Source organism: Salvelinus fontinalis, chromosome 27 (genome assembly GCF_029448725.1).
Source record: "Salvelinus fontinalis isolate EN_2023a chromosome 27, ASM2944872v1, whole genome shotgun sequence".
Classification (NCBI taxonomy): domain Eukaryota; kingdom Metazoa; phylum Chordata; class Actinopteri; order Salmoniformes; family Salmonidae; genus Salvelinus; species Salvelinus fontinalis.
This window is the reverse complement of record NC_074691.1, coordinates 24363659-24387749: the sequence shown is the minus strand read 5'-3', so window position 1 is coordinate 24387749 and position 24091 is coordinate 24363659. Positions and strand designations below refer to the sequence as shown.

Genomic DNA, 24091 nt, shown 5'->3' with positions numbered 1-24091 from the left:
GTTTGTGCATGACAGTCTCTCTGTGACTTTACATATGAATAAATGATTGGATCCCATTAGAGACTAGTTATGTAATCGCCAATCACCCTGGAGCAGTGAACACACTGTTGAATAGTGGAACATCATGAGCTACTACATATGCCCATAGGGCGGTGCACAATGGACCAAGCACCGTCCAGGATAGGGGTGGGTTTGGCCGGGGTAGGCCGTCATTGTAAATAAGAATTTGTTCTTAACTGACTTGCCTAGTTAAACAAAGGTTAAATTAAATAAACATAGTACAGCACCTTAGACTATAACACCACTCCCTCGGTGTGTGTGTGTGTGTGTGTGTGTGTGTGTGTGTGTGTGTGTGTGTGTGTGTGTGTGTGTTCCTCACCCCTCTTTCTGCGTGACTCCTTGATGTCCTCACAAACGCGGTGGAACTCAGGGTCGAGCTCTGAGGCCAGCATGGCGTGGGCCGTGTCTTTTAGACTACATGCTCTGTGGCGGATGATCTTATCTGGAGGCAGAGAACAGACTGACATGAACACACAAACACAATTCTGTGTTGGCATTGTAGAAACATTATAGCAACAGTTTAAATGACTTCGCCCTGAAGAGTCATGACAGCTCTTATTATTATTATCATCATATAATTTATTACATCATCTCCCTGCCTCTGACCCTCACTAGACTTGCCTCTCACAACCCACCCTCTGCTGGACACAACACAAACTGCTGGCTGTGTTGCTGTCTGGCCCCCAACACCGGGCACAAGGGATTATTATACTGTTCTCTCACTGTTTGGATGAAGACAAAAAAGCTGCCTTTGGTGGTGACTTAGGAGACAAGCCTCAGGAATACAGTCAATCTCATCCTCCCTTCTCACAAAGACACACATATTGAATATCTAAACACAGACAGAGACCGGCACACGGACCGGCACACGCCTTCCCTCTAACATCATCAAATCTGGTTTTATCCTAAAAGGCAGCTGTCTGAGGGGAAAATAATATGAGCAGCAAAGAAGATGAGACGTAGAGTGTTTGCACTCGTGTGTGTCCACGTGTGTGTCCACGTGTGTGTAAACAGATGTCCTGCTCTCATTATGCCACCCAGCCAACAGGTACAGACAGAGGTCACCATCTGACAGCTTCTAACCACTAATTAAAAGACGGCTTAATTGCAGCGGTGTGTATGTGTGTGTGTCGGTACTATTCGTCTGTCAGAGTGTGAGGTGACAGGGTGCAGGGTGAGTGTTGAGTGGAAGTCTGTTCCATTATCGAACCCTGTCACTTCTGTCGAGAACTGACAAGGACATTCCGCCACCTCCCGGGTGCTGTGTAGACAGAGTTTGTTGGATGTGAGTTTGACGATGTTTGGGCGTTTTATTCTGGAAGTGGAGCGGGTTTGACAGTGTAGAGCAGATAGATTTGGTTTTCTAACATAATGAAGTGAGAAACGCAGGGGGAAAAGACATTCCTGCAAGACTGCAGAGGACAGCCTCAGCTTTTACTACAAACAGAGGGAGAGGAGGAAAAAGATGAGAACAGAAAGAGGGAAAGTAGAAGAGGGACGATAAACAAACCAATTATCGACCATACGAGGCAGGGGCATCAGTTGGGTAAGGCAGAGTTACAGTCACCATACCCTAGCTCAAGACCAAAAAATGTCAAAGTAGGCTACAAAAAAGTTGACTAACATCATTACAAACCCGATCAAATTCAACGGCTGTTAACTTATTGGCTTTAGGACCATGGGGAGTCAGACAGTTTGCTTTGCTGGTCAGACAATTAGGCAGTGCACCGATTGCTTTGAATTTGATATTGGCATTTGAACTCTGCCTTGTAAGCCTCGTGGCCAGCTGTTTTATGCACCAATAGGCTAGGGGAAGATAAGCTTCCCCTAAAGTAAATTTGCAAAGTTAGCTATATAAATTACTTGTGCCTATTTATATATTTTTTTACTGTGGATTGTTACACGCGTGCAATTTCATTAGCGCGCATGGCAAATAGCTGATTGTTGAGTTGCAGCGGTTAGTGTAAAGCAGTTAAGCCTAATCGCAATATTTCTGAACATAAATTGTAGGAAAAACGTAGCTTAGAAAGAGAATGGCTATTGCTGAAAAGAGAAGACAAAGAAAATACTAATCTGGCTATCGTTATCAAAATTCTCAACTCCCAATTGAGTGAACCGCAGAGTATCTTATTGGCACCAGCCGAAACCGCAGAGTATCTTATTGGCACCAGCCAAAACAGCAGAGTATCTTATTGGCACCAGCCGAAACCGCACCGTATCTTATTGGCACCAGCCGAAACCGCACCGTATCTTATTGGCACCAGCCGAAACCGCACCGTATCTTATTGGCACCAGCCGAAACCGCACCGTATCTTATTGGCACCAGCCGAAACCGCACCGTATCTTATTGGCACCAGCCGAAACCGCACCGTATCTTATTGGCACCAGCCGAAACCGCACCGTATCTTATTGGCACCAGCCGAAACCGCACCGTATCTTATTGGCACCAGCCGAAACCGCACCGTATCTTATTGGCACCAGCCGAAACCGCACCGTATCTTATTGGCACCAGCCGAAACCGCACCGTATCTTATTGGCACCAGCCGAAACCGCACCGTATCTTATTGGCACCAGCCGAAACCGCACCGTATCTTATTGGCACCAGCCGAAACCGCACCGTATCTTATTGGCACCAGCCGAAACCGCACCGTATCTTATTGGCACCAGCCGAAACCGCAGCGCATCTTATTGGCACCAGCCGAAACCGCACCGTATCTTATTGGCACCAGCCGAAACCGCACCGTATCTTATTGGCACCAGCCGAAACCGCACCGTATCTTATTGGCACCAGCCGAAACCGCACCGTATCTTATTGGCACCAGCCGAAACCGCACCGTATCTTCTTGGCACCAGCCAAAACAGCAGAGTATCTTATTGGCACCAGCCAAAACGGCACCATATCTTATTGGGACCAGCGGAAACAGCAGCGCATCTTATTGGGACCAGCCGAAACCGCAGCGCATCTTATTGGGACCAGCGGAAACAGCAGCGGAACTTATTGGGACCAGCTGAAACCGCAGCGCATCTTATTGGGACCAGCCGAAACCGCACCATATCTTATTGGCACCAGCCGAAACCGCAGCGCATCTTATTGGGACCAGCCAAAACCACACCATATCTTATTGGCACCAGCCGAAACCGCACCATATCTTATTGGCACCAGCCGAAACCGCAGCGCATCTTATTGGGACCAGCCAAAACCGCACCATATCTTATTGGCACCAGCCGAAACCGCACCATATCTTATTGGCACCAGCCGAAACCGCAGCGCATCTTATTGGGACCAGCCAAAACCGCACCATATCTTATTGGCACCAGCCGAAACCGCACCATATCTTATTGGCACCAGCCGAAACCGCAGCGCATCTTATTGGGACCAGCCGAAACCGCAGCGCATCTTATTGGGACCAGCGGAAACAGCAGCGGAACTTATTGGGACCAGCTGAAACCGCAGCGCATCTTATTGGGACCAGCCGAAACCGCAGCGCATCTTATTGGGACCAGCTGAAACCGCAGCGCATCTTATTGGGACCAGCGGAAACCGCAGCGCATCTTATTGGGACCAGCCAAAACCGCACCATATCTTATTGGCACCAGCCGAAACCGCACCATATCTTATTGGCACCAGCCGAAACTGCAGCGCATCTTATTGGGACCAGCCGAAACCGCAGCACATCTTATTGGGACCAGCTGAAACCGCAGCGCATCTTATTGGGACCAGCCGAAACCGCAGCGCATCTTATTGGGACCAGCTGAAACCGCACCATATCTTATTGGCACCAGCCGAAACCGCACCATATCTTATTGGCACCAGCCGAAACTGCAGCGCATCTTATTGGGACCAACCGAAACCGCAGGGCATCTTATTGGGACCAGCTGAAACCGCAGCGCATCTTATTGGGACCAGCTGAAACCGCAGCGCATCTTATTGGGACCAGCGGAAACCGCAGCGCATCTTATTGGGACCAGCTGAAACAGCAGCGGAACTTATCGGCACCAGCGGACCAGTGAGTGCACATATTCACTGCCTTTATCATTGGATCAGTATCACTGGAAAGTTTTTTGGGGGGACAATAACTTCCTCCTACAGGCTAGATGGACGTCATATTTGCGTCTCCCATTTTCATAAATCTAGATTAGATGGTTGCATTCAAGACAAGGTCATTTTACATTTGTCAGTGTCAGAAGAGTAAGCTCCACATTCTTGCCGTATTAAAAAAAGATGTTGCTTATGTCTCCAGTCATATAAAGTGTAGTAGAAGTGCATGGAATGTCTTCATAAAAGACCACATTTTTCCCATGCAAAGAAAGAAGAAACATCTCAGATTAGGCCTACTCTATGTCACTATGTGCTCAGGCATGCATTGTTCAGAACTGTGTTTTGCTAACAGTGATTGAGATATATTAGCCTAAATTATGACTATGCAATCTACTCATGACATTAGAAATAGTAGCCTATCTTAAATTAGTCTGCAAATGTGATGATAGAGGCATGCAATCCTTTATTATAAAAAGGTGCAATTTTAAGGTGAAAAAATTGCTTCCCCAAAGTTGAAACTCATGTGGCACCTATGGACGTCTGTATTTGAAGTCGGCCTCATTGTGACTTGATAGCGTGTATTATCCATCTATTTCACGTTCCAGTGTAAGTTCTGTTCCACAAGTAAATTAGTCAATTTATGATGAGGTTTAGTAGTGGTTGGCATTGTATATGCTGTTCCACAGCCCTTTAAACCTAATATTGCGTGACAATGTCATACCCTATGTTTAGCTGAACTGACACCACCATTCACAGGCATTTGGCTGATATCGTTCATTACAATAAGTAGCTTATACTAGAGAAATATGAAGTAAAATTAAATAGGTTTGCTAATATGGATGCTTGTTAATGGGACAATGGACTGATAGAACCATCAAACTAACAAATTGTTCCATTTATGGTAACCACATTCCATTCAGCCACAAGAGCATTAGTGAGGTCGGCATTGCAAGTCTTCCAAAAGGTGTTTGATGGAGTTGAGGTCAGGGCTCTGTGCAGGACAGTCAAGTTCTTCCACACCCATCGACAAACCATTTCTGTATGGACCGCGGTTTGTGCACGGGGGCACTGTCATGGTGAAACAGGAAAGGGCCTTTCCCAAACAGTTGCCACAAAGTTGGAAGCACAGAACTCTAGAATGTCATTGTATGCTGTAGCGTTAAGATTGAGCTCCAGAGTGGCGCAGCGGTCTAAGGCACTGTATCTCAGTGCTAGAGGCGTCACTACAGACCCTGTAATGGTGACAGACAATTTTTAGGAACTTCAGTACTTGGCGATCCCGTTAGCTAAACTTGTGGCATACCGCGGTTGAGCCGTTGTTGCTCCTAGACATTTCCACTTCACAATAACAGCACTTACAGTTGACCAGGGCAGCTCTAGCGGGGCATAAATGTGACAAACTGGTTAATTCTGCCAATGTTTGTCTATAGAGATTGCATGGCTGTTTGCAAGATTTTATAAACGGGTGTGGCTGAAATGGCCAAATCCATTCATTTGAAAAGGGTGTCCACATACTTTGGTGATGTAGTATATATAGGTGTGTTTCAAAAAGCCAGCAAGTCTGAGAAAATTCCAAAATGACCAAATGTGATTGCACTGGGCTGGACTCTATTCCCAGGGACACTAGAGGATGGAGTCTAGTACTGGGCTTATTTATTAAAAATCCTTAATTTAATTTTCCCCCTTTAGTGCATCCTTTGTGGCCACTGCATTTAAACAAATGACCGGGGCTCTCCACCTGCCTTTCGGTTACTGGCACAACGCTCTAACCACTTGGCTACCTGCCGTGTGTGTGCGCGCACGTACGTGCGAGTAAATCTACATTTAACTGAGAAGCAAGCCGTTAGAAATGACCTTCTTTGTCTCTAGGCTTCCATCGCTATCAATTATTGCCACAGCATAGTTATTCCATTGTGACAGACAGAGGGAACTTCAGATTTTCCCACAGCTTGGGAATTATTCATAAGCCTGAATCCATACATACAACTTTTACTTTCACCTAAGCACCAACACAGCCTGCGTGTTTAAATAATGTATGCTATTCTAATTGATTTGACAATACTTTTTTCGCAAGTCTTCAACTGCGTGGGAGTGTGGGATTTTGAGACTGTGTGCACATGGCCCCTGCTTCTCAGGGTGTGTGGGTAGTAGTGTAGTGTGTGTGAAGTGCTTTTTCCTTTTATCTGGCTACACTGGCAGTAACAGTGGTGCAGAGGAAGAGGTTGAGATAAAAATGGATTGAAATGGGCCACTGAGAAATGAAGCATTTTTCATGCAGATGCAGCTTTGCAGAGAGAAACAGCAGAGATATTAAGCTGGGGCGATGATAGTTTTAGGGGGTTCTGTCTCACTGTGCATATGATTTCAAGTTGAGTGACGAAAGAAAACCAATTCCAAGTTGTCACTGCCTTGGAGCACTTTCATAAATCACAATGAATAAGACTCATATCTACTACATCTAATTACTTTAGTCACAGTCAAGTGTATCAGATGAATAGCTGGGATTTCAATTCTCCTGTGTCATCAAACATGGGTAAAGTGTTAAGTGAATGGAAATGGCAGCAGAAGATAGTACTGATAATTGCTGGTGTGTGACTGTAACTAAACAATGTTTAGGTTGGTTAGAGACAAGACAGAGCTAGTCTTCACTAGATAAGCCTTGCATGCCACTATGTTGCATAGCTGCAGCGTACTAATAATGTAAGTCTGAGAAACTGACACCGAATCACTCAAGACTGACAAGCTAGGCACATACTTGGTTGGATCTACAAGCTAGGCACATACTTGGTTGGATCTACAAGCTAGGCACATACTTGGTTGGATCTACAAGCTAGTCACATCCCTGGTTGGATCTACAAGCTAGTCACATCCCTGGTTGGATCTACAAGCTAGTCACATCCCTGGTTGGATCTACAAGCTAGTCACATCCCTGGTTGGATCTACAAGCTAGTCACATCCCTGGTTGGATCTACAAGCTAGTCACATCCCTGGTTGGATCTACAAGCTAGTCACATCCCTGGATCTACAAGCTAGTCACATCCCTGGATCTACAAGCTAGTCACATCCCTGGATCTACAAGCTAGTCACGTACCTGGATCTACAAGCTAGTCACATCCCTAGATCTACAAGCGAGTCACATCCCTAGATCTACAAGCGAGTCACGTACCTGGATCTACAAGCGAGTCACGTACCTGGATCTACAAGCGAGTCACGTACCTGGATCTACAAGCGAGTCACGTACCTGGATCTACAAGCGAGTCACGTACCTGGATCTACAAGCGAGTCACGTACCTGGATCTACAAGCGAGTCACGTACCTGGATCTACAAGCGAGTCACATCCCTGGATCTACAAGCGAGTCACGTACCTGGATCTACAAGCTAGTCACATCCCTGGATCTACAAGCTAATCACATCCCTGGATCTACAAGCTAGTCACATCCCTGGATCTACAAGCTAGTCACATCCCTGGATCTACAAGCTAGTCACATCCCTGGATCTACAAGCTAGTCACATCCCTGGATCTACAAGCTAGTCACATCCCTGGATCAACAAGCTAGTCACATCCCTGGATCTACAAGCTAGTCACATCCCTGGATCTACAAGCTAGTCACATCCCTGAATCTACAAGCTAGTCACATCCCTGAATCTACAAGATAGTCACGTTCCCAAATGTGGATGTCTCCATAACTATATAATGTTACTACTGACTTATGTTGCTGGTAACATTACCAGTAGCCTACAATCTGTTAGTCCCGAGAGGTGCACCAGATGAGCTATATAAGTAAACAATCTGGGTCCCAAACGGCACCCTATTCCCTTCATAGTGCATTACTTTTGACCAGAGCCTATAGGCCTGGTCAAAAGTAGTACACTATGAAGGGAATAGGGTGCAAGTAGGGCATAACCAAAACTTTAATCCCTCCATGTGTACCTGAGGGGTCCTTGTCAGGGTTGTACTCCAGGGCATTGCTGCAGATCAGGTCTATGTCCACCAGGAAGTCATTAGCCGTCAGGTATTTATGGGTGTCTATCTTTGTCATGACAGTAGACAGATCCATGGGCTGACGGATCACCTCCAGGTAGTCTGACACCTAAAAGGAGTCACAGTCAATTTAAACTGGTGCTATTGACTCCATTTAAATCAAAAGAGAAATCGGTTCAGTGTCAATTCACTACAATCAGTGCAACACTCAAATGGAGACAGAGGTGAGAGAGGCGAAAGGACTCAATTCACGATGCAACTTTCCTAGGGTGGCACATGCCCATCTTTCTATTACCATCTACTGAGGTATACTACCATATCTACAACAACAAGCCATCTATGTGTTGTTGCCCACCTCCTCGATGTCGACAGGTTTGCTGAAGATGTTGAAGCGTTTGTCTACGGCAAGGCGCCTGGTGACGTCCCTGAGGAACAGACGCAGCTCTCTCAGAGTGTTCTCCTCCTGGTCAGCCAGACGACGCTGCTCCTCGGGGGAGAGAACCCTGGCGTCCAGGGTCTCCGCTACCGGTAGCACCTCCTCACACTGCAGCGCTAGAGGGGGGGGGGGGGGGGGGGGGGGGTATGTTAGAGAGTGGGTCCCCCTTCAGATCTTCTACTTTTATCTTCTACTCTCAGCTGATCCATGGGGGAAAGCTGAGGTGAGACACACAGGCGAGGGGGAAACGCGGCATTGATTTCTTTCTAAACACATCATCAACCCATCAGCAAAAACCCTGAACCCCCAAGTCTCTGGCCCACAGAGTGATATATGTGATGAATTCCAAATCAACCTCTAACCCCTGTAGATGTGAAATGATTGGGAAGGAAGAGCGAAAAAAGGAGAAGGATTAGACAACAATATGGCAGTTGCCTTTTCTTACCTTCTGAAACTGAAAATTCTACCCTGCCTCACCCTCTCGCCTCAGGCAGTGATAGTCCTGCTTCACTTTAGCATTAGCATCATCTTCCGTCCTGCTTACTAACAATAAACTGTGAATGTAATTATGGGTAATAGTGCTGGGTTTCTAGCGGGCTCCCTCTCTCCCTCTTGCTTCTCCCCAGCCTCCCTCACACCTCTACAAGCAGCCCCTGATGGAAGTAGGGCTGCTGTTATATTCAGGGGGAACACCCGGAGAGGACAGAGTGGGGACCTCACACGTTTCAGAACACCTACTAATTCAAGGGTTTCTTTATTTTTTGCTATAGCTTTCAAGGCAAAGGGTGGCTACTGTTTTGGTTACTACAAGTAGCAACATATATATATAGTAGAAGTGAACACATCAAAACTATGTTGCTACTTGTAGTAACCAAAAAAGTAGCCACTCTTTGCCTTGAGAGCTTTGCACACTCCTGGCATTCTGTCAACCAGCAACATCTGAAAGAATTTTCAAACAGTCTTGAAGGAGTTCACACATATGCTGAGCACTTGTTGGATGCTTTTCCTTCACTGTGCAGTTCGTCTCATTCCAAACCATCTCAATAGTGGTTTCTTTGCAGCAATTCGACCATGAAGGTCTGATTCACGCAGGCTCTTCTGAACAGCTGATGTTGAGATGTGTCTGTTACTTGAACACTGTGAAGCAGCTATTTGGGCTGCAATTTCTGAGGCTGGTAACTCTAATGAACTTATCCTCTGCAGCAGAGGTAAGTCTGGGTCTTCCTTTCCTGTGGCAGTCCTCATGAGAGCCAGTTTCAGTATAGCACTTGATGGTTTTTGTGACTGCACTTGAAGAAACTTTTAAAGTTTCTGAAATTTTCCGTATTGAATTACCTTCATGTAATGAAGGACTGTCATTTCTCTTCGGTTATTTGAGCTGTTCTTGCCATAATATGGACTTGGTCTTTTACCAAATAGGGCTATCTTCTATATACCACCCTTGACTTGTCACAACACAACTGATTGGCTCAAACGCATTAAGAAGGAAAGGAATTCCACAAATTAACTTTTAACAAGGCACACCTGTTAACTGAAATGCATTCTAGATGACTACCTCATAAAGCTGGTTCAGAGAATGCCAAGAGTGTGCAAAGCTGTCATCAAGGCAAAGAGTCAGACCGCAGAGAGTAGGAAAAGCAGCCAACAAGTGCTCAGCATATGTGGGAACTCCTTCAAGACTGTTGGAAAAACATTCCAGGCGAAGCTGGTTAAGAGAACGTCAAGCGTGTGGGTTAGAATGTGTGTGTGTACGTGTGGGACCCCTGCTTTGCAATGAGGATGCTGCGATCGGCGCTGCTTTATTTCCATTTGAAAGCCTTGTGCCATGGAAGCCACAGTGTACAGCTCTCTTACACTGAGAAGGAACAGAGGGAAAAGGGAGGCTGGAGGAGAGTATAGGGAAGTTAATGGTAGGGGGGGTGGGGTCGTAGAGGGAGATGGTGAGAGAGATGGGAGTACTACAGGTGCTGTTACTACTAGTCATCCCTCCTGTTACATTCTTCTTACTAGGCCATAGAATGTATATTTTCCACGTGAAGGAAAAATTTAATGACTCAAGAGCTCAAAGAGAAATTGAGCTGTACAGTGGTTTGGGCAATGTGTGTGTCGGGAGAGAGGAAACGGAAAGACAAGATGAAACCAAAATGAAGATTCAGAAGGTACACTGAAATTCCCATTCCAATTCTCTTCAATGAGAAAAATGTGGATTGGAATTTGGTTGACTTTGGGAAATTACTGTAATTTAAATGAAATTGGCCCAACCCTGGTGGGTGGGTGAATGGGTGAGTGAGTGAGCGTAATAACCTGTAAGTCTCTGCATGTATGAATGCATAGTACCTGTATGTCTCCTGGGTAGCGATGCTCTAGCAGCCTGTACCAGTAGCAGGTCAGTGAAGAATCTCCGTCTGTCCTCCTCTCCAGGTGGAGACAGACTGACCACCTCCCCATACGTCCTCTGGAACATCAACTTCACCTGGGAGAGACAACAACAACTCCACTGTATGAACACAAACAGCTCAGTTCCACTATATCCAATGGATTTGTGCCTGGTGTATGGCATCAGAATATTTGTATTGGATTTGTCCAGACTTGGTGTTGAGGGAAAAGCCAATGTAATATTGAAGACAATTGTTTTGAAGTGTCAAGGTCAGCAGCAGTAGACAGATGTTGAATGAATAAAAGGTGGTAGGACAGTTCCTCCAAACCATTAAACAAAAGTTTGCCCACGTTGTCATAAACTAAAGTTGGGAGCACGTACTGTACATAGCAATGTGTGGATTCTTCTCTTTATCTGTAAAACAATATCACAGTAATATATTATCCTGCTTTATTCACCACCTGTTGCCTTGTTACTGTTGAGCCACTCACTTTCTAGAACTTTACTTTTCAAAGCTCAAAGATTAAATTAGCGGTTCCCACAAGAGCTACACAAAGCCGGGATGGAGCAAACATCAATATTATGCCACAATGAGAAACGCTGAATTTCAGATGAAGGATAAACACAAAGATGTGTTCAATGAAGAGGATCGATGGGGTTTTTGATATTGACCGTCAATGTTAGCTTGTCAGTCTGTCTAGCTGCTACAACAAGACCGCTGCTGTGTGTGTGTGTGTGCGCGTGTGTGTTAGACAAGTCAACAGAACAGGGCCCGGTTGCCTGATAAAACACTAGTAAGTTTAAGTTCTAACGATGCATCTTTCCTTCAACAGCCGAAGATGTAACATGCATTTCCCAAAACAACACAGAGAGAACGGCCGCTAAGTGCGTCGTTGGAGCATGTGTCCATACTGATAGATCAGCTTTCTCTAATAAAATCTTAACATTAGAATGATTTCACAATACTGACTACGGATCAGATCCAAGAGAGATACTACCACCTACGGCTGCAAATGTTGAGGCGGCTTATTCTAGTGCTTACCCAATAGAAATGCCCTAAATCACCAATTTGGCACATCATTTCTCATGTTAGGCTACACCATGAAATATATTGAGTCAAATTACAGACAGTAGTCTACAAGTAGCAACATAGAAATCAATTGATTGATCATGAAATGTCTTCAATATGATTGAAATAGGCCTATAGCCTACTGTTTATATTTTAATGCAGTCATGTCGATTTTCATTTGAAGCATCTTTTTATATGTTGCTTGTTCATATCAATTGCAAAGACATTAGCAACTTTGTATTTGTAGTCCACTTCGTTCTCAAGTTATTGGCAGTTAGAGAGTTTCTCTGTAACAGAAAGATTCTCACACAATTCTGTGTGTATAAAGTGACGAGGAGGACAAAACAAATATCTAACGACCCACTTAGATGTTCTACGAGTGGTCTGAGGCAGGCGTTAGATTCAGAATGTTTTCAAGTGCAACGTTATAAATGATGGTTTTGGGAAACAGCTTGGAGATTTAACTATGTTCCTACGAAGGTTCTAACAATGAACTTAGCCTTAAGATGCTTTATGGGAAACCGGGCCCTGGACTTGTCTTGTACACAACTTTTGCTGTGTGCCTTTAGTTTCTGTCTGGTTCTGCTTCAGCTAGTTTAAGTCAATGTCTAGTGTTTGTTAATGCTTATACTAACTGGCATCAGGGCAACAACTTCATGTTTGTGCTTTATTCAGGTTGTCCTAACTTGTCCATTTTAGTCTCTTCAACTTTCTGTCTGTTACCTGGAGTTAAATGTTGAGTAGGTAGGTAGAGAGAGAAGCCCACATCCCAGCTCCATTGTTGTGTACATGTCTCAGTCTACCCATCAAAAGATGTGTTGTTTTTAGGAATGCAGTATTCATGAGTTGGGATCAGAGGCTTTTGGAGAAATCAAATTGTTTGTACAAGTACTTCAGAGTGGGTTTCGGAAGGTTAGTAAATATACTGACTCAACAAGACTAACAGTACAGACAGACAACTACTGGGCCAAAAGGCAATGACCCTTCAGTGGTCAGCTTAAGTTTCCAACCTGGTGTTGAAAGCCAGTCAGCCAACTGAGCTAAAGCCTAGGCGTTAATGGGTCTTCAGGTCTGAGGAATAAGTTAACCGACAGTATAGTACACAACCCTTGACTTCCATGTCGAGAATGTGTTTTAAAGAGCTTGTAATCCAATCACTGTGCAGAATACCCTGAGGTTGGACTTACACAGCTTCAATTCCACAGCCTGCTGTTCACTTCCTACCATATCTTCCTGTCTCTCACATTCATTCCCTCTTTCTTTCTCAAGTTTGTTTTCTCTTTCTCTCTCCCTCTTCTCCTTTCTTTCCCCATCTCTTGGCCAGAGACTTCTTGGTGGGGGAAGGAGAAAATGCGGGATGGAAGAGAAAGGAAGAGGGAGGTAGAGAGAAAGGGATGGACGGAGGTGTGTTAGGGAGAAAGACAGTAGGGGAGCTTCCGTCTGCAGAACACACAAGGTAATGATTTTACTCCAGCCTGACCAAGGAAGGCCGTGGAGTATGCGGGGATGTGTGGAGGGAGAGCGGAGAAAGGGATGAACAGAGGGATGGAGAGAGGAGAGGTCTACCTGGCTGAGGATCAGTGGCACACAGCAGCAGCAAAGCCTCTGCTGCTCTGGAAGAATAACAAACCCTTTGGTCTGCTAAAATAGAAAACGGTATTTCTCTCCCTCTGCTCCTCCAGCTTTCTCCCCGCTCGCTTCTCTCCCCCCCTCCACCCCTTTTCTGTAGTGAACAAGAGAGAGCTGCCACTCAAGAGACAGACATGAATCGATCGATAAACACATTTTTAAAAGAGAAATGAACAATACAGTTGGAGAGGAATTGATTAGGTATCGTGGAGTGTGTGGGTGCGTTTCTGTGTTCAAATGCTCCATTGAATTGCAGCTTGATTATGGCCTCACCACCAGCTAAAAGACCAGCAGAAAAAGGGAGGGGGATTACTTTCCCCCTCTCATTACTAGTCGGGATACAGTTTGTCAAAGTGACGATGTAGAATTTTTTTGCTTTTCCTAATATTCTCCTAACTTGCTGCGTAAGTTCTCCGAACCTGCTACGATAAGTCTACTCTGACATAAACCGTATCCCATCTAAACAAAAAACCCTCTCCCCAATCCAGTATTCATTGTTTTCTAAGAACCCAAAATGGACTCTTAGTTTCACCCTACGTGCCTTCTAAACTAAAGGCTTCAAAAAAAGAGACTAAAATAGTGTGTGTGTGTGTGTCTCTTTTGCCATTGTTTTCAATGACAGCTGAGATCTATGAGTGTCTCTCAGGCCTTTACAATAAAGACAGATACATTCTGTAGTTCAGAAGTAGGTACTGCTAATTCATTGGTTTTAAAAAACGAGTTTAAATCAATGGTGGTGCCACCATTATTGTGTTGGCTGTGCCTGCTGTTCATACATGTGTTTTGAACACACACACAATTCTGCCATCAGCACTACCGCATACTCCTGCCAGCTCCACGGGTGGGGGACTAGTGTGTGTGTGTGTGTGTGTGTGTGTGTGTGTGTGTGTGTGTGTGTGTGTGTGTGTGTGTGTTGGGGACATGGATGATTCTACAGAAGTATGACAGCGCTGACAGACCTCCGGACCACACACTGGAACTCGCTCTGCCGCTGAAGCCCAGCAATGAGTCACTCTGATCAGGCACAAAGACCCCCTACAAGCCCCTTTAACCTCCAACCTTCTCCCACTACCTGCACATTTACCCACCTCTATCCTAGCTTTAAGGCACTCTTTCAGCCTCAGACACCCCAACCAGCCCCTAACTACCAACCCCCAGAAACTACCATCACCAACTCCAGCTCATCCAGTCCTACTCCTAGCTGCAGCCCAGATGCTGTTTACGTGGGCATGGATTGTGCTGGGGAGACTGGCAGCTGGGACCGCCTGCCTTCCCCCTCTGTCGCACTCTCCCTGCCCATCACACTCTCTCCCTCTTCCAGACTGGTACTGTAAGAGTGGTGGTGGTGTTGTGATGGGACAAAAACCCCTGTCAAAGAGAGGTGCTGTGAGGATAGCGGTCACCAATGTGTGCCAGAACACACCCCGAGAATATCAGAACCCAGTGCCAGAACACACCCCGAGAATATCAGAACCCAGTGCCAGAACACACCCCGAGAATATCAGAACCCAGTGCCAGAACACACCCCGAGAATATCAGAACCCAGTGCCAGAGCACACCCCGAGAATATCAGAACCCAGTGCCAGAGCACACCCCGAGAATATCAGAACCCAGTGCCAGAACACACCCCGAGAATATCAGAACCCAGTGCCAGAACACACCCCGAGAATATCAGAACCCAGTGCCAGAACACACCCCGAGAATATCAGAACCCAGTGCCAGAACACACCCCGAGAATATCAGAACCCAGTGCCAGAGCACACCCCGAGAATATCAGAACCCAGTGCCAGAGCACACCCCGAGAATATCAGAACCCAGTGCCAGAACACACCCCGAGAATATCAGAACCCAGTGCCAGAACACACCCCATGGAAGGAGAGAGACTAAATGTCAAACTTCAGCAAACCTCATCTGTACCCAACTAACAACAAGCACGTTTTGGACAGACAGGAGACTCACCCTACCCAAAATCTAAAATCAGCACATTTTGATTTTTACATCAACAAATAACCTTAAATTAATTACATTTTCATCTCTTATCAAAATTAAGAGAAACAATAAATACATTTCGTCATGGTTTTTTTTCAAAGTATCTTTCCCAATATATTGTATATTGTCCCATACAATAATAAACACATTTTTTGTTTTTATTGACCCAACGGCAAACGGGACCCCGACAAAAAACACCCGTTTTGTGTTCCCCCCAAGTGTTCCCCCCAAGTGAGGAAGAGTGAGAGAATAGGAGAAAACAAGAGACCGATAGAAAATCCATTTATCCAACAGATCAGGTTCCCCAATGCTAATGAGTTGACCATAGTGAGACCGACAAACACTTCCCCCTGCAACACCCCGCGTAGAGCAGGAGGGCATGTAGGGCCAACTGCTGAGAGCTCTAGATAGCATATACCAAGGGGTGAAGATATGGGCTGCCAACCCCCAGATGTAATTATATACATACAGTTGAAGTCAGAAGTTTACATACACTCAGGTTGGAATCATTAAAACTTGTTTTTCAATCACTCCACAAATTTCTTGTTAACAAACTATAGTTTTGGCAAGTCGGTTAGGACATCTACTTTGTGCATGACAAGTCATTTTTCCAACAATTGTTTACAGACAAATTATTTCACTTAATCACAATTCCAGCAGGTCAGAAGTTTACATACACTAAGTTGACAGTGACTTTAAACAGCTTGGAACATTCCAGAAAATGATGTCATGGCTTTAGAAGCTTCTGATAGGCTAATTGACATAATTTGAGTCAATTGGAGGTGTACATGTGAATGTATTTCAAGGCCTACCTTCAAACTCAGTGCCTCTTTGCTTGACATCATGGGAAAATCAAAAGAAATAAGCCAAGACCTCAGAAAAAAAGTTGTAGACCTCCACAAGTCAGGTTCATCCAAACGCCTGAAGGTAACACGTTCATTTGTACAAACAATAGTACGCAGTATAAACACCATGGGACCACGCAGCTGTCACACTGCTCAGGAAGGAGACGCGTTCTGGCTCCTAGAGATGAACGTACGTTGGTGCGAAAAGTGCAAATCAATCCCAGAACAACAGCAAAGGACCTTGTGAAGATGCTGGAGGAAATGGGTATAAAAGTATCTATATCCACAGTGAAACGAGTCCTATATCGACATAACCTGAATGGCCGGTTTGCAACTGCACATGGGGACAAAGATCGTACTTTTTGGAGAAATGTCCTCTGGTCTGATGAAACAAAAATAGAACTGTTTGGCCATAATAACCATCGTTATGTTTGGATTAAAAAGGGGGAGGCTTGCAAGTCGAAGAACACCATTCCAAACCGTGAAGCACGGGGGTGGCAGCATCATGTTGTGGGGGTGCTTTGCTGCAGGGGGGACTGGTGCACTTCACAAAATAGATGGCATCATGAGGCAGGAAAATTATGTGGATATATTGAAGCAACATCTCAAGACATCAGTCAGGAAGTTAAAGCTTTGTCACAAATGGGTCTTCCAAATGGACAATGATCCCAAGCATACTTCCAAAGTTGTGGTATTGGAGAGTCAAGGTATTGGAGTGGCCATCACATAGCCCTGACCTCAATGCTATAGAAAATGTGTGGGCAGAACTGAAAAAGCATGTGCGAGCAAGGAGGCCTACAAACCTGACACCAGCTCTGACAGGAGGAATGGGCCAAAATTCACCCAACTTAATGTGGGAAGCTTGTGGAAGGCTACCTGAAACGTTTGATCCAAGTTAAACAATTTAAAGGCAATGCTACCAAATACTAATTGAGTGTATAAACTTCTGACCCACTGGGAATGTGATGAAATAAATAAAAGCTGAAATAAATCACTCTATACTATTATTCTGACATTTCACATTCTTAAAATGATGTGGTGATCCTAACTGACCTAAGACGGTGAATTTTTACAAGACTTAAATGTCAGGAATTGTGAAAAACTGAGTTTAAATGTATTTGGCTACGGTGTATGTAAACTTCCGACTTCAACTGTATATATCCTTCTGTTGTTTGACTAGCAAGAAGATCTCTCTCTCATGAGTGAACTAACTCAGGAGCTGGCACTATGTATAGTGGGAAAAGAGAATGATAGATGCAGGATCAAATCTAACTTTATTTGCCACATGTGCCGAATACAACAAGTGTAGACTTTACTGTGAAATGCTTACTTACAAGCCCTTAACCAACAGTGCAGTTCAAGAAGAAAATATTTACCAAGTAGGCTAAAATAAAAAGTAACACAATAAGAATAATGAGGCTATATACAGGGGGCACCAGTACCGAGTCAGCGTGTGGGGGAACAGGCTAGTTGAGGTAATCTGTACATGTAGGTGGGGGTTAAGTGCCAATGCATGGGTAACAAACAAACAGCAAGTAGCAGCAGTGTACAGGGGGGGGGGGGGGGGGGTCAATGTAAATTGTCCAGTGGCGATTTTTATGAATTGTTCAGCAGTCTAATGGCATGGGGGTAGAAGCTGTTGAGGAGCCTTTTGGTCCTAAACTTGGCGTTCCAGTACCGCTTGCCGTTTGAGAGACGGAGATAACGAGATTGGGGGAAAGCGAGTGGTTAAGTGAAAATATGATGAACACTAAGTGTGTGTGTGCAAGGAAAAATGTGGTGCCGGGCAGTATTTTAAATTTAATGGACATTTTAGAAATGTATCTGACCCATTGGGTGCATAACCTGATTAGGGTGTCCACCCACGGTGTTTAGGATGACAGAAATCACATTTAGATTATGGTAATTCGTCTTAACAGAACATGCAACTTGAGGATGTAACGATGTGCGTCTTTCTTACCAAATTCCGATGCGCACTTTGAAGATGTTAGAAAAACTGCATTTAATTTTCCTCAGCCAACAACATGGGTAACGAAGAGCAAACTCACTAGCCCAAGTCAATCAACTATCCCCCGTAGTAGAAAAGTTGACCTATTCTATTGGTCAGCTTGTCGTTCTGTGCGAATAAGAAATGGGCTATTTGAAACAGACTCCGGGACATATTTTACACACACACATATTTTTGTTTTAAGGAATGAAGCTGATGCAACATCAATGTTTAGCTTAAAATTATGATAAATTATTTATTCACATTATAAGCACAGCAATGCACACAATGCAAATGTTGGTCCGTAATGCAATTAGCAGGAAAACACCATTGTCAAAAGCACACTGCACATGATAGTGACAGAGATGAAAATATCCATTAGAAATTTTGACAGAGGGGAGAACTAAAGATGCAACAACTAATACGACTTGCTAATGACTAGGGTTGTGCCTTTGGCTACTGGACAATGAAATAAATAGGCTAGGCCTACTGGTTTCAAATGGCAAATGGAAGTGTTTATAAAATAATTGGTCGGATATTTGGCTAGGCTACTTTGAAGCAAGGTAAGACATGCCTCACAATATGAAGGGAAACGTTCAGGTTTCAAATAATCAAGTCTATGTTTTCAAAATGCTTACTGCCTCCAGACCATTGCAAAGTGGTGTGACACGCTGAAGCCTATATGCACTTGAATGGCGAATGGGAAGCATACTTCAAATTACCAGTTGAAAAATAAAAATAGCTATTTTTAAATCGTGGCCTTCAAAAAACTTTAACACGCCATTGCATTTAGAATTGCTACGCAATGATTGGGATTATAAAAGCACGTTTCACTCCAGCAGCAACTACTAAACTGTTACAGAACCGTAGCAGTAGCTCTCACACTGTCTGTCAGATGTTTCGCTTATAGGTTCTGTATCTGTATGCTGTGCGCGTGTGATAAACATAACTAATTTAAATGGCAACGTTGAGATGTTGAGACTGCCCCTGTTTAGATTGCTTGTAAAAGGATTTGATAACATGTATACTTTTTGAATGAACGATTTTAAATCCTTCTCCTTTAACTTTTAATTTTGTAATATCAAAATTCTATCTTCGATTGATTAGATACACTACATGACCAGAAGTATGTGGACTCCTGTTCATCAAACATCTCACTCCAAAATCATGGGCATTAATATGGAGTCCCCCCCCCTTTGCTGCTAAAACAGCCTCCACTCTTCTGGGAAGGCTTTCCACTAGATGTTGGTACATTACTCCGGGGACTTGCTTCCATTCAGCACAAGAGCATTAGTGAGGTCGGGCACTGATGTTGGGAATGTTATTTGTCTGTTAGGGTAGGCTACACTACGCCTTTTTCATTTCACTTGTCTGTAAAGTAACTAACTTCCATCACTAGGCGACCAGAACTATCAATCCTAGCCTGCAAGCTGCCTGCACGCAGACCACTCTTTCTTTAAAAAGTACAGTAAAGTTTGTTAAATATCACAACTTACCGAGGCATTTAGTACAAAGAAAGCAAATATTGCTACCCTACCATAAAATATAGCATAAACAACACTGCAGGACATCAGCCAGCAACATTTGTTGGTGTCAGGGAAACAATAGAACACTATAACCAGGAGCACAATTCCACTGTCTGAAAAGGTAGACGCTTCTAATGCGCTACTTTTTAAAAAATTATTGTTGTCTGAAAACGTATCAATTATTGACATGCTACTGTAGCTGCGTTCTCTCTGTAAAGGGTCGCAGTAGACATAATTCCATTGCCCGGCCCTAGTGGTGATACATACGTACGTAATAGGACTATTATTCTGCATTGTGAATTGTTATCATTTTTACTTATCATTTTAAATGGAAAAACGATTTTTTTTAAAGTCTGTTTAAAAAGTAAAATGTTTTCCATTTGTCACATCCCTAATAACTATAAACATTTGCATAAAATAACTCACCAACAGTAACTATTGAACCGTTTAAGCTAAAGACACCAAACCAACTTCCTCATGTTCAGGCTATCATAACTTCACATTCTTAACATGTAAACTATAAACAGTGGTTATTTGTGTAAAATGTAATGGATCAAAAGACCAAAAAATAAGAACACAGTGGTAGACATTTTAAATGCTACCACTCTTTAACCATTTCAGCTGCAAACATTAAAATTTTCATAAATACTTTAAAACAAGCACAACATTTTCTTTTGGAATGTACTTTTCTAGTTTTGCAATGGGATTTTTTTTATTTTCCTGGGCAACTCGCTTGTGCCAGATTTTATTTATCGGCTTTTCCTTTTTTTTAACCTTTTTTTTTTTAAATCGGCCAAAAGCTGGCTATTACCGGCTAACAGAAACCCTGGTGTGTTTAGCCTACCTCCTGTGGTAGCTGTGTGTAGCAGGTCTCTGTGGTGGCGAGGATGAGGAGGGGGGTGAAAGAGGGGACGTCCTGGAGCAGAGAAAGAAAGGTGTTCTTTACAGTGTCGCTAACCGAATCCCACCAATCACAGATGTGCGGCATGAACACCACACTGGGCACGCTCCGACGCGCCTCACAGAACACCTGACGGACACACACAACAGCCAAACATCATACATTTGCGATATACATATTTGCGATCTGTATGAGTGTGTGTGTGTGTGTGTGTGTTTATATATGTAGAGGTGTGTGTGTTACCTGAGCACAGGACTCCTCAGGTGTCTTGGCACTGACAGAGTAGAGTGTGGGCAGGTCTAGACGGTGGACAGACAGCTTGTCCAGGTAGTGTAACACAGCAGGGGCCAGGTGAGAACCCTGTCCCGAGCCGGGGGGACCCGCCAGCAGCAGGCGAGGTCGGTACGACGTGGGCTGGTGGAGAGCTGATCTGGAGGGAGGAGAAAAGGAGAATCAGCTTCTCTTTTTTAAATGTGTCCTTACATTACCAAATAGGCCATCAGTCTCCAGTTGATTGATTAAACTAAAAACTGTTAGACTATAATGTCCATAATCATATTTCATAATCTTTAAACATATTAGCCATCTATATCAGATAAAGTACCTAGTAGATTGATGGGAATCTAATAGAGAACATTTATCTTCCCTCTCCTGTATTGATGACAGGACTGAAGATGACTAATGGTTTTAACTTTGACTTTGCTCATGTCATTCGCCTTGTGGCCACGAGGTGGCATTAAAATGCCCTGATACAGTGGGGTGTGTGTGGCTAGGGGTAGAGGTGTGCTCTGTAGTCAGACTCACGTGGTGAAGTGTAGGAAGGGTGTGTGTGCCGTAGAGGGGTGTGTGTGCATCCTAGGGGATCCAGGCTGGAGGTGGTAGATGGAGGGAGCTGCTCCATCCGTCTCCTCTTCACTGAACTCCTCCTCTAGCAGATTGTCAATGTCTAGTAGGAAGGAAGGCCAGGAGGAAATACTGTCAAACAAACTGTATGCCACCTAGGAATAAAACTGAAAACCCAGATGTGAAAACTCCTTCGCATTGAGTTGATCAGGCTGTTGATTGAGGCCTGTGGAATGTTGTCCCACTCCTCGTCAATGGCTGTGCGAAGTTGCTGGATATTGTCGGAAACTGGAACACGTTGTTGTATATGTCGATCCAGAGCATCCCAAACCTGCTCAATGGGTGACATGTCTGGTGAGTATGCAGGCCATGGAAGAACTGGGACATTTTCAGCTTCCAGGAATTATGTACAGATCCTTGCAACATGGGGCCGTGCATTATTATGCTGAAACTTGATGTGATGGCGGTGGATGAATGTCACGACAAATGGGCCTCAGGATCTCTGTGCATTCAAATTGCCAACAATAAAATGCAATTGTGTTCGTTGTCCTTAGCTTATGTCTGCCCATACCATAACCCCACCACGGGGCACTCTGTTCACAACATTGACATCAGCAAACCGCTCGACCACACGACGCCATACATGCTGTCTGCCATCTGCCGGGTACAGTTGAAACTGGGATTCATCTGTGAAGAGCACACTTCTCCAGCGTGCCAGTGGCCATCGGAGATAAGCATTCGGCCACTGAAGTCAGTTACGACCCCGAGCTGCAGTCAGGTCAAGACCCTAGTGAGGACAACAAGCACGCAGATGAGCTTCCATGAGACGATTTCTGACAGTTTGTGCAGAAATTCTTTGGTTGTGCAAAACCCAGTTTCATCAGCTGTCCAGGTGGCTGGTCTCAGACGATCCCACAGGTAAAGCCAGATGTGTTTTATAAAATTTCCACAAAAATGTTTAAGTCCTTCCAATTTAGAATAACTTCTATTAACAGCCCATTGAGCAGAAATTGCTACAGCAAGGGGGGAAAAAACTAGAGAAAGCTCTAGTCTTATTAGTAGAGACATCATGGTTTATTAGGGAGGACGGTAGAGTGGTAAATGGAAGTTATTAAAAGAAGCATGAGATGGTACAACTCCCAGCAGATATGGGGTGAGAGAAAGAGAGAGAGAGAGAAAGCGCAGGGGGGGGGGGGAGCAAAATAGGGAGCAAAAAGAGAGACGAACAGAAAGAGCAATCCCCAGACGGACAGAAAGAGCGATCCCGTACCTCCTCTACTCTCCCTGTGCTGTGATTCTGCATGGGGGAAGACTCGGAGCAGGACCTCCAGCACTGTGTCCAGTGTGTTGGCCAGTAGGGGGCGTATGTATGGGGCCAGGGCTCGGCCTGGAGGGGCCTGGGCTCTCTGGGAGGCTGGGACGATAGTCCGCAGGGCACGGCTGAAGTCCCCAGGCCCCAGCACGATGGTACTGATAGAGACAGATAGATCAATAAATGAATACTTGATCCAGAATGGAAATTCAGTGTCAGCAGATCATACAGATTTAGGGGAGAATTCTAACTTTTCTCAAATTCTAATTCTAATTCTCCACTTCATTCAAATTGTGTATTAACCATGCTTTGATGTCAAATGGGAGACTACATGGAAATTAAACTTAAGTGGAAGTTAGGATTGGCCCCATGCAGACAAGACGATGGATTCCAGTCCATTAATATGGACTTTCAGTGTCCTCCTCTCCATGGATACCTGACATCCAGCTGCAGCTTAACACTGCTGCCGTAGATCTGGGGGTAGCGCCGCCGCAGCGCCGCCAGGGCCGTCTCTGTGCAAAGTGCTTTGATGTCGGCACCGCAGTAACCTGGAGCAAGGGAGTGGAGTAAATGAAAGAACCGAAAAGGAAGTAAACTAAACATCTACACTACCGTTCAAAAGTTTGGGGTCACTTAGAAATGTCCTTGTTTTTGAAATTAAAGCAAAAATTGTGTGTCCATTAAAATAACATCAAATTGATTAGAAATACAGGGTAGACATTTTTAATGTTGTAATGACTGTTGTAGCTGGAAACGGCTGATGTTTTACAGAATATCTACATAGGCATAGAGGCCCATTATCAGCAACCATCACTCCTGTGTTCCAATGGCACGTTGTGTTAGCTAATCCAAGTGTATCATTTTAAAAAGGCTAATTGATCATTAGAAAACCCTTTTACCATTATGTTAGCACAGCTGAAAACTGTCGTTCTAATTAAAGAAGAAATACAACTGGCCTTCTTTAATCTGGAGCATCAGGATTTGTGGGTTCGATTACAGGCTCAAAATGGCCAGAAACAAAGAACCTTCTTCTGAAACTAGTCAGTCTATTCTTGTTCTGAGAAATTAAGGCGATTCCATGCGAGAAATTCCCAA

At 44.4% G+C, this 24091-nt stretch overlaps 1 protein-coding gene across 4 annotated transcripts in view; it reads right to left on the bottom strand.

Annotated features, from left to right (window-relative positions):
• The window catches only part of LOC129825338 (ATPase family AAA domain-containing protein 2-like), a 136980-nt gene that overhangs the window by 88802 nt on the left and 24087 nt on the right, over nucleotides 1-24091 (bottom strand). For all 4 annotated transcript variants that reach the window (XM_055885355.1, XM_055885354.1, XM_055885356.1 and 1 more), the window contains exons 15-23: nucleotides 23433-23544; nucleotides 22955-23154; nucleotides 21646-21787; nucleotides 21085-21271; nucleotides 20785-20970; nucleotides 10856-10991; nucleotides 8438-8634; nucleotides 8032-8191; nucleotides 380-502 (exon numbers count right to left, since the gene is read on the bottom strand). In XM_055885355.1, the coding sequence (XP_055741330.1) occupies nucleotides 380-502; nucleotides 8032-8191; nucleotides 8438-8634; nucleotides 10856-10991; nucleotides 20785-20970; nucleotides 21085-21271; nucleotides 21646-21787; nucleotides 22955-23154; nucleotides 23433-23544 (1443 nt within the window). The remainder of the gene's footprint in view (nucleotides 1-379; nucleotides 503-8031; nucleotides 8192-8437; nucleotides 8635-10855; nucleotides 10992-20784; nucleotides 20971-21084; nucleotides 21272-21645; nucleotides 21788-22954; nucleotides 23155-23432; nucleotides 23545-24091) is intronic.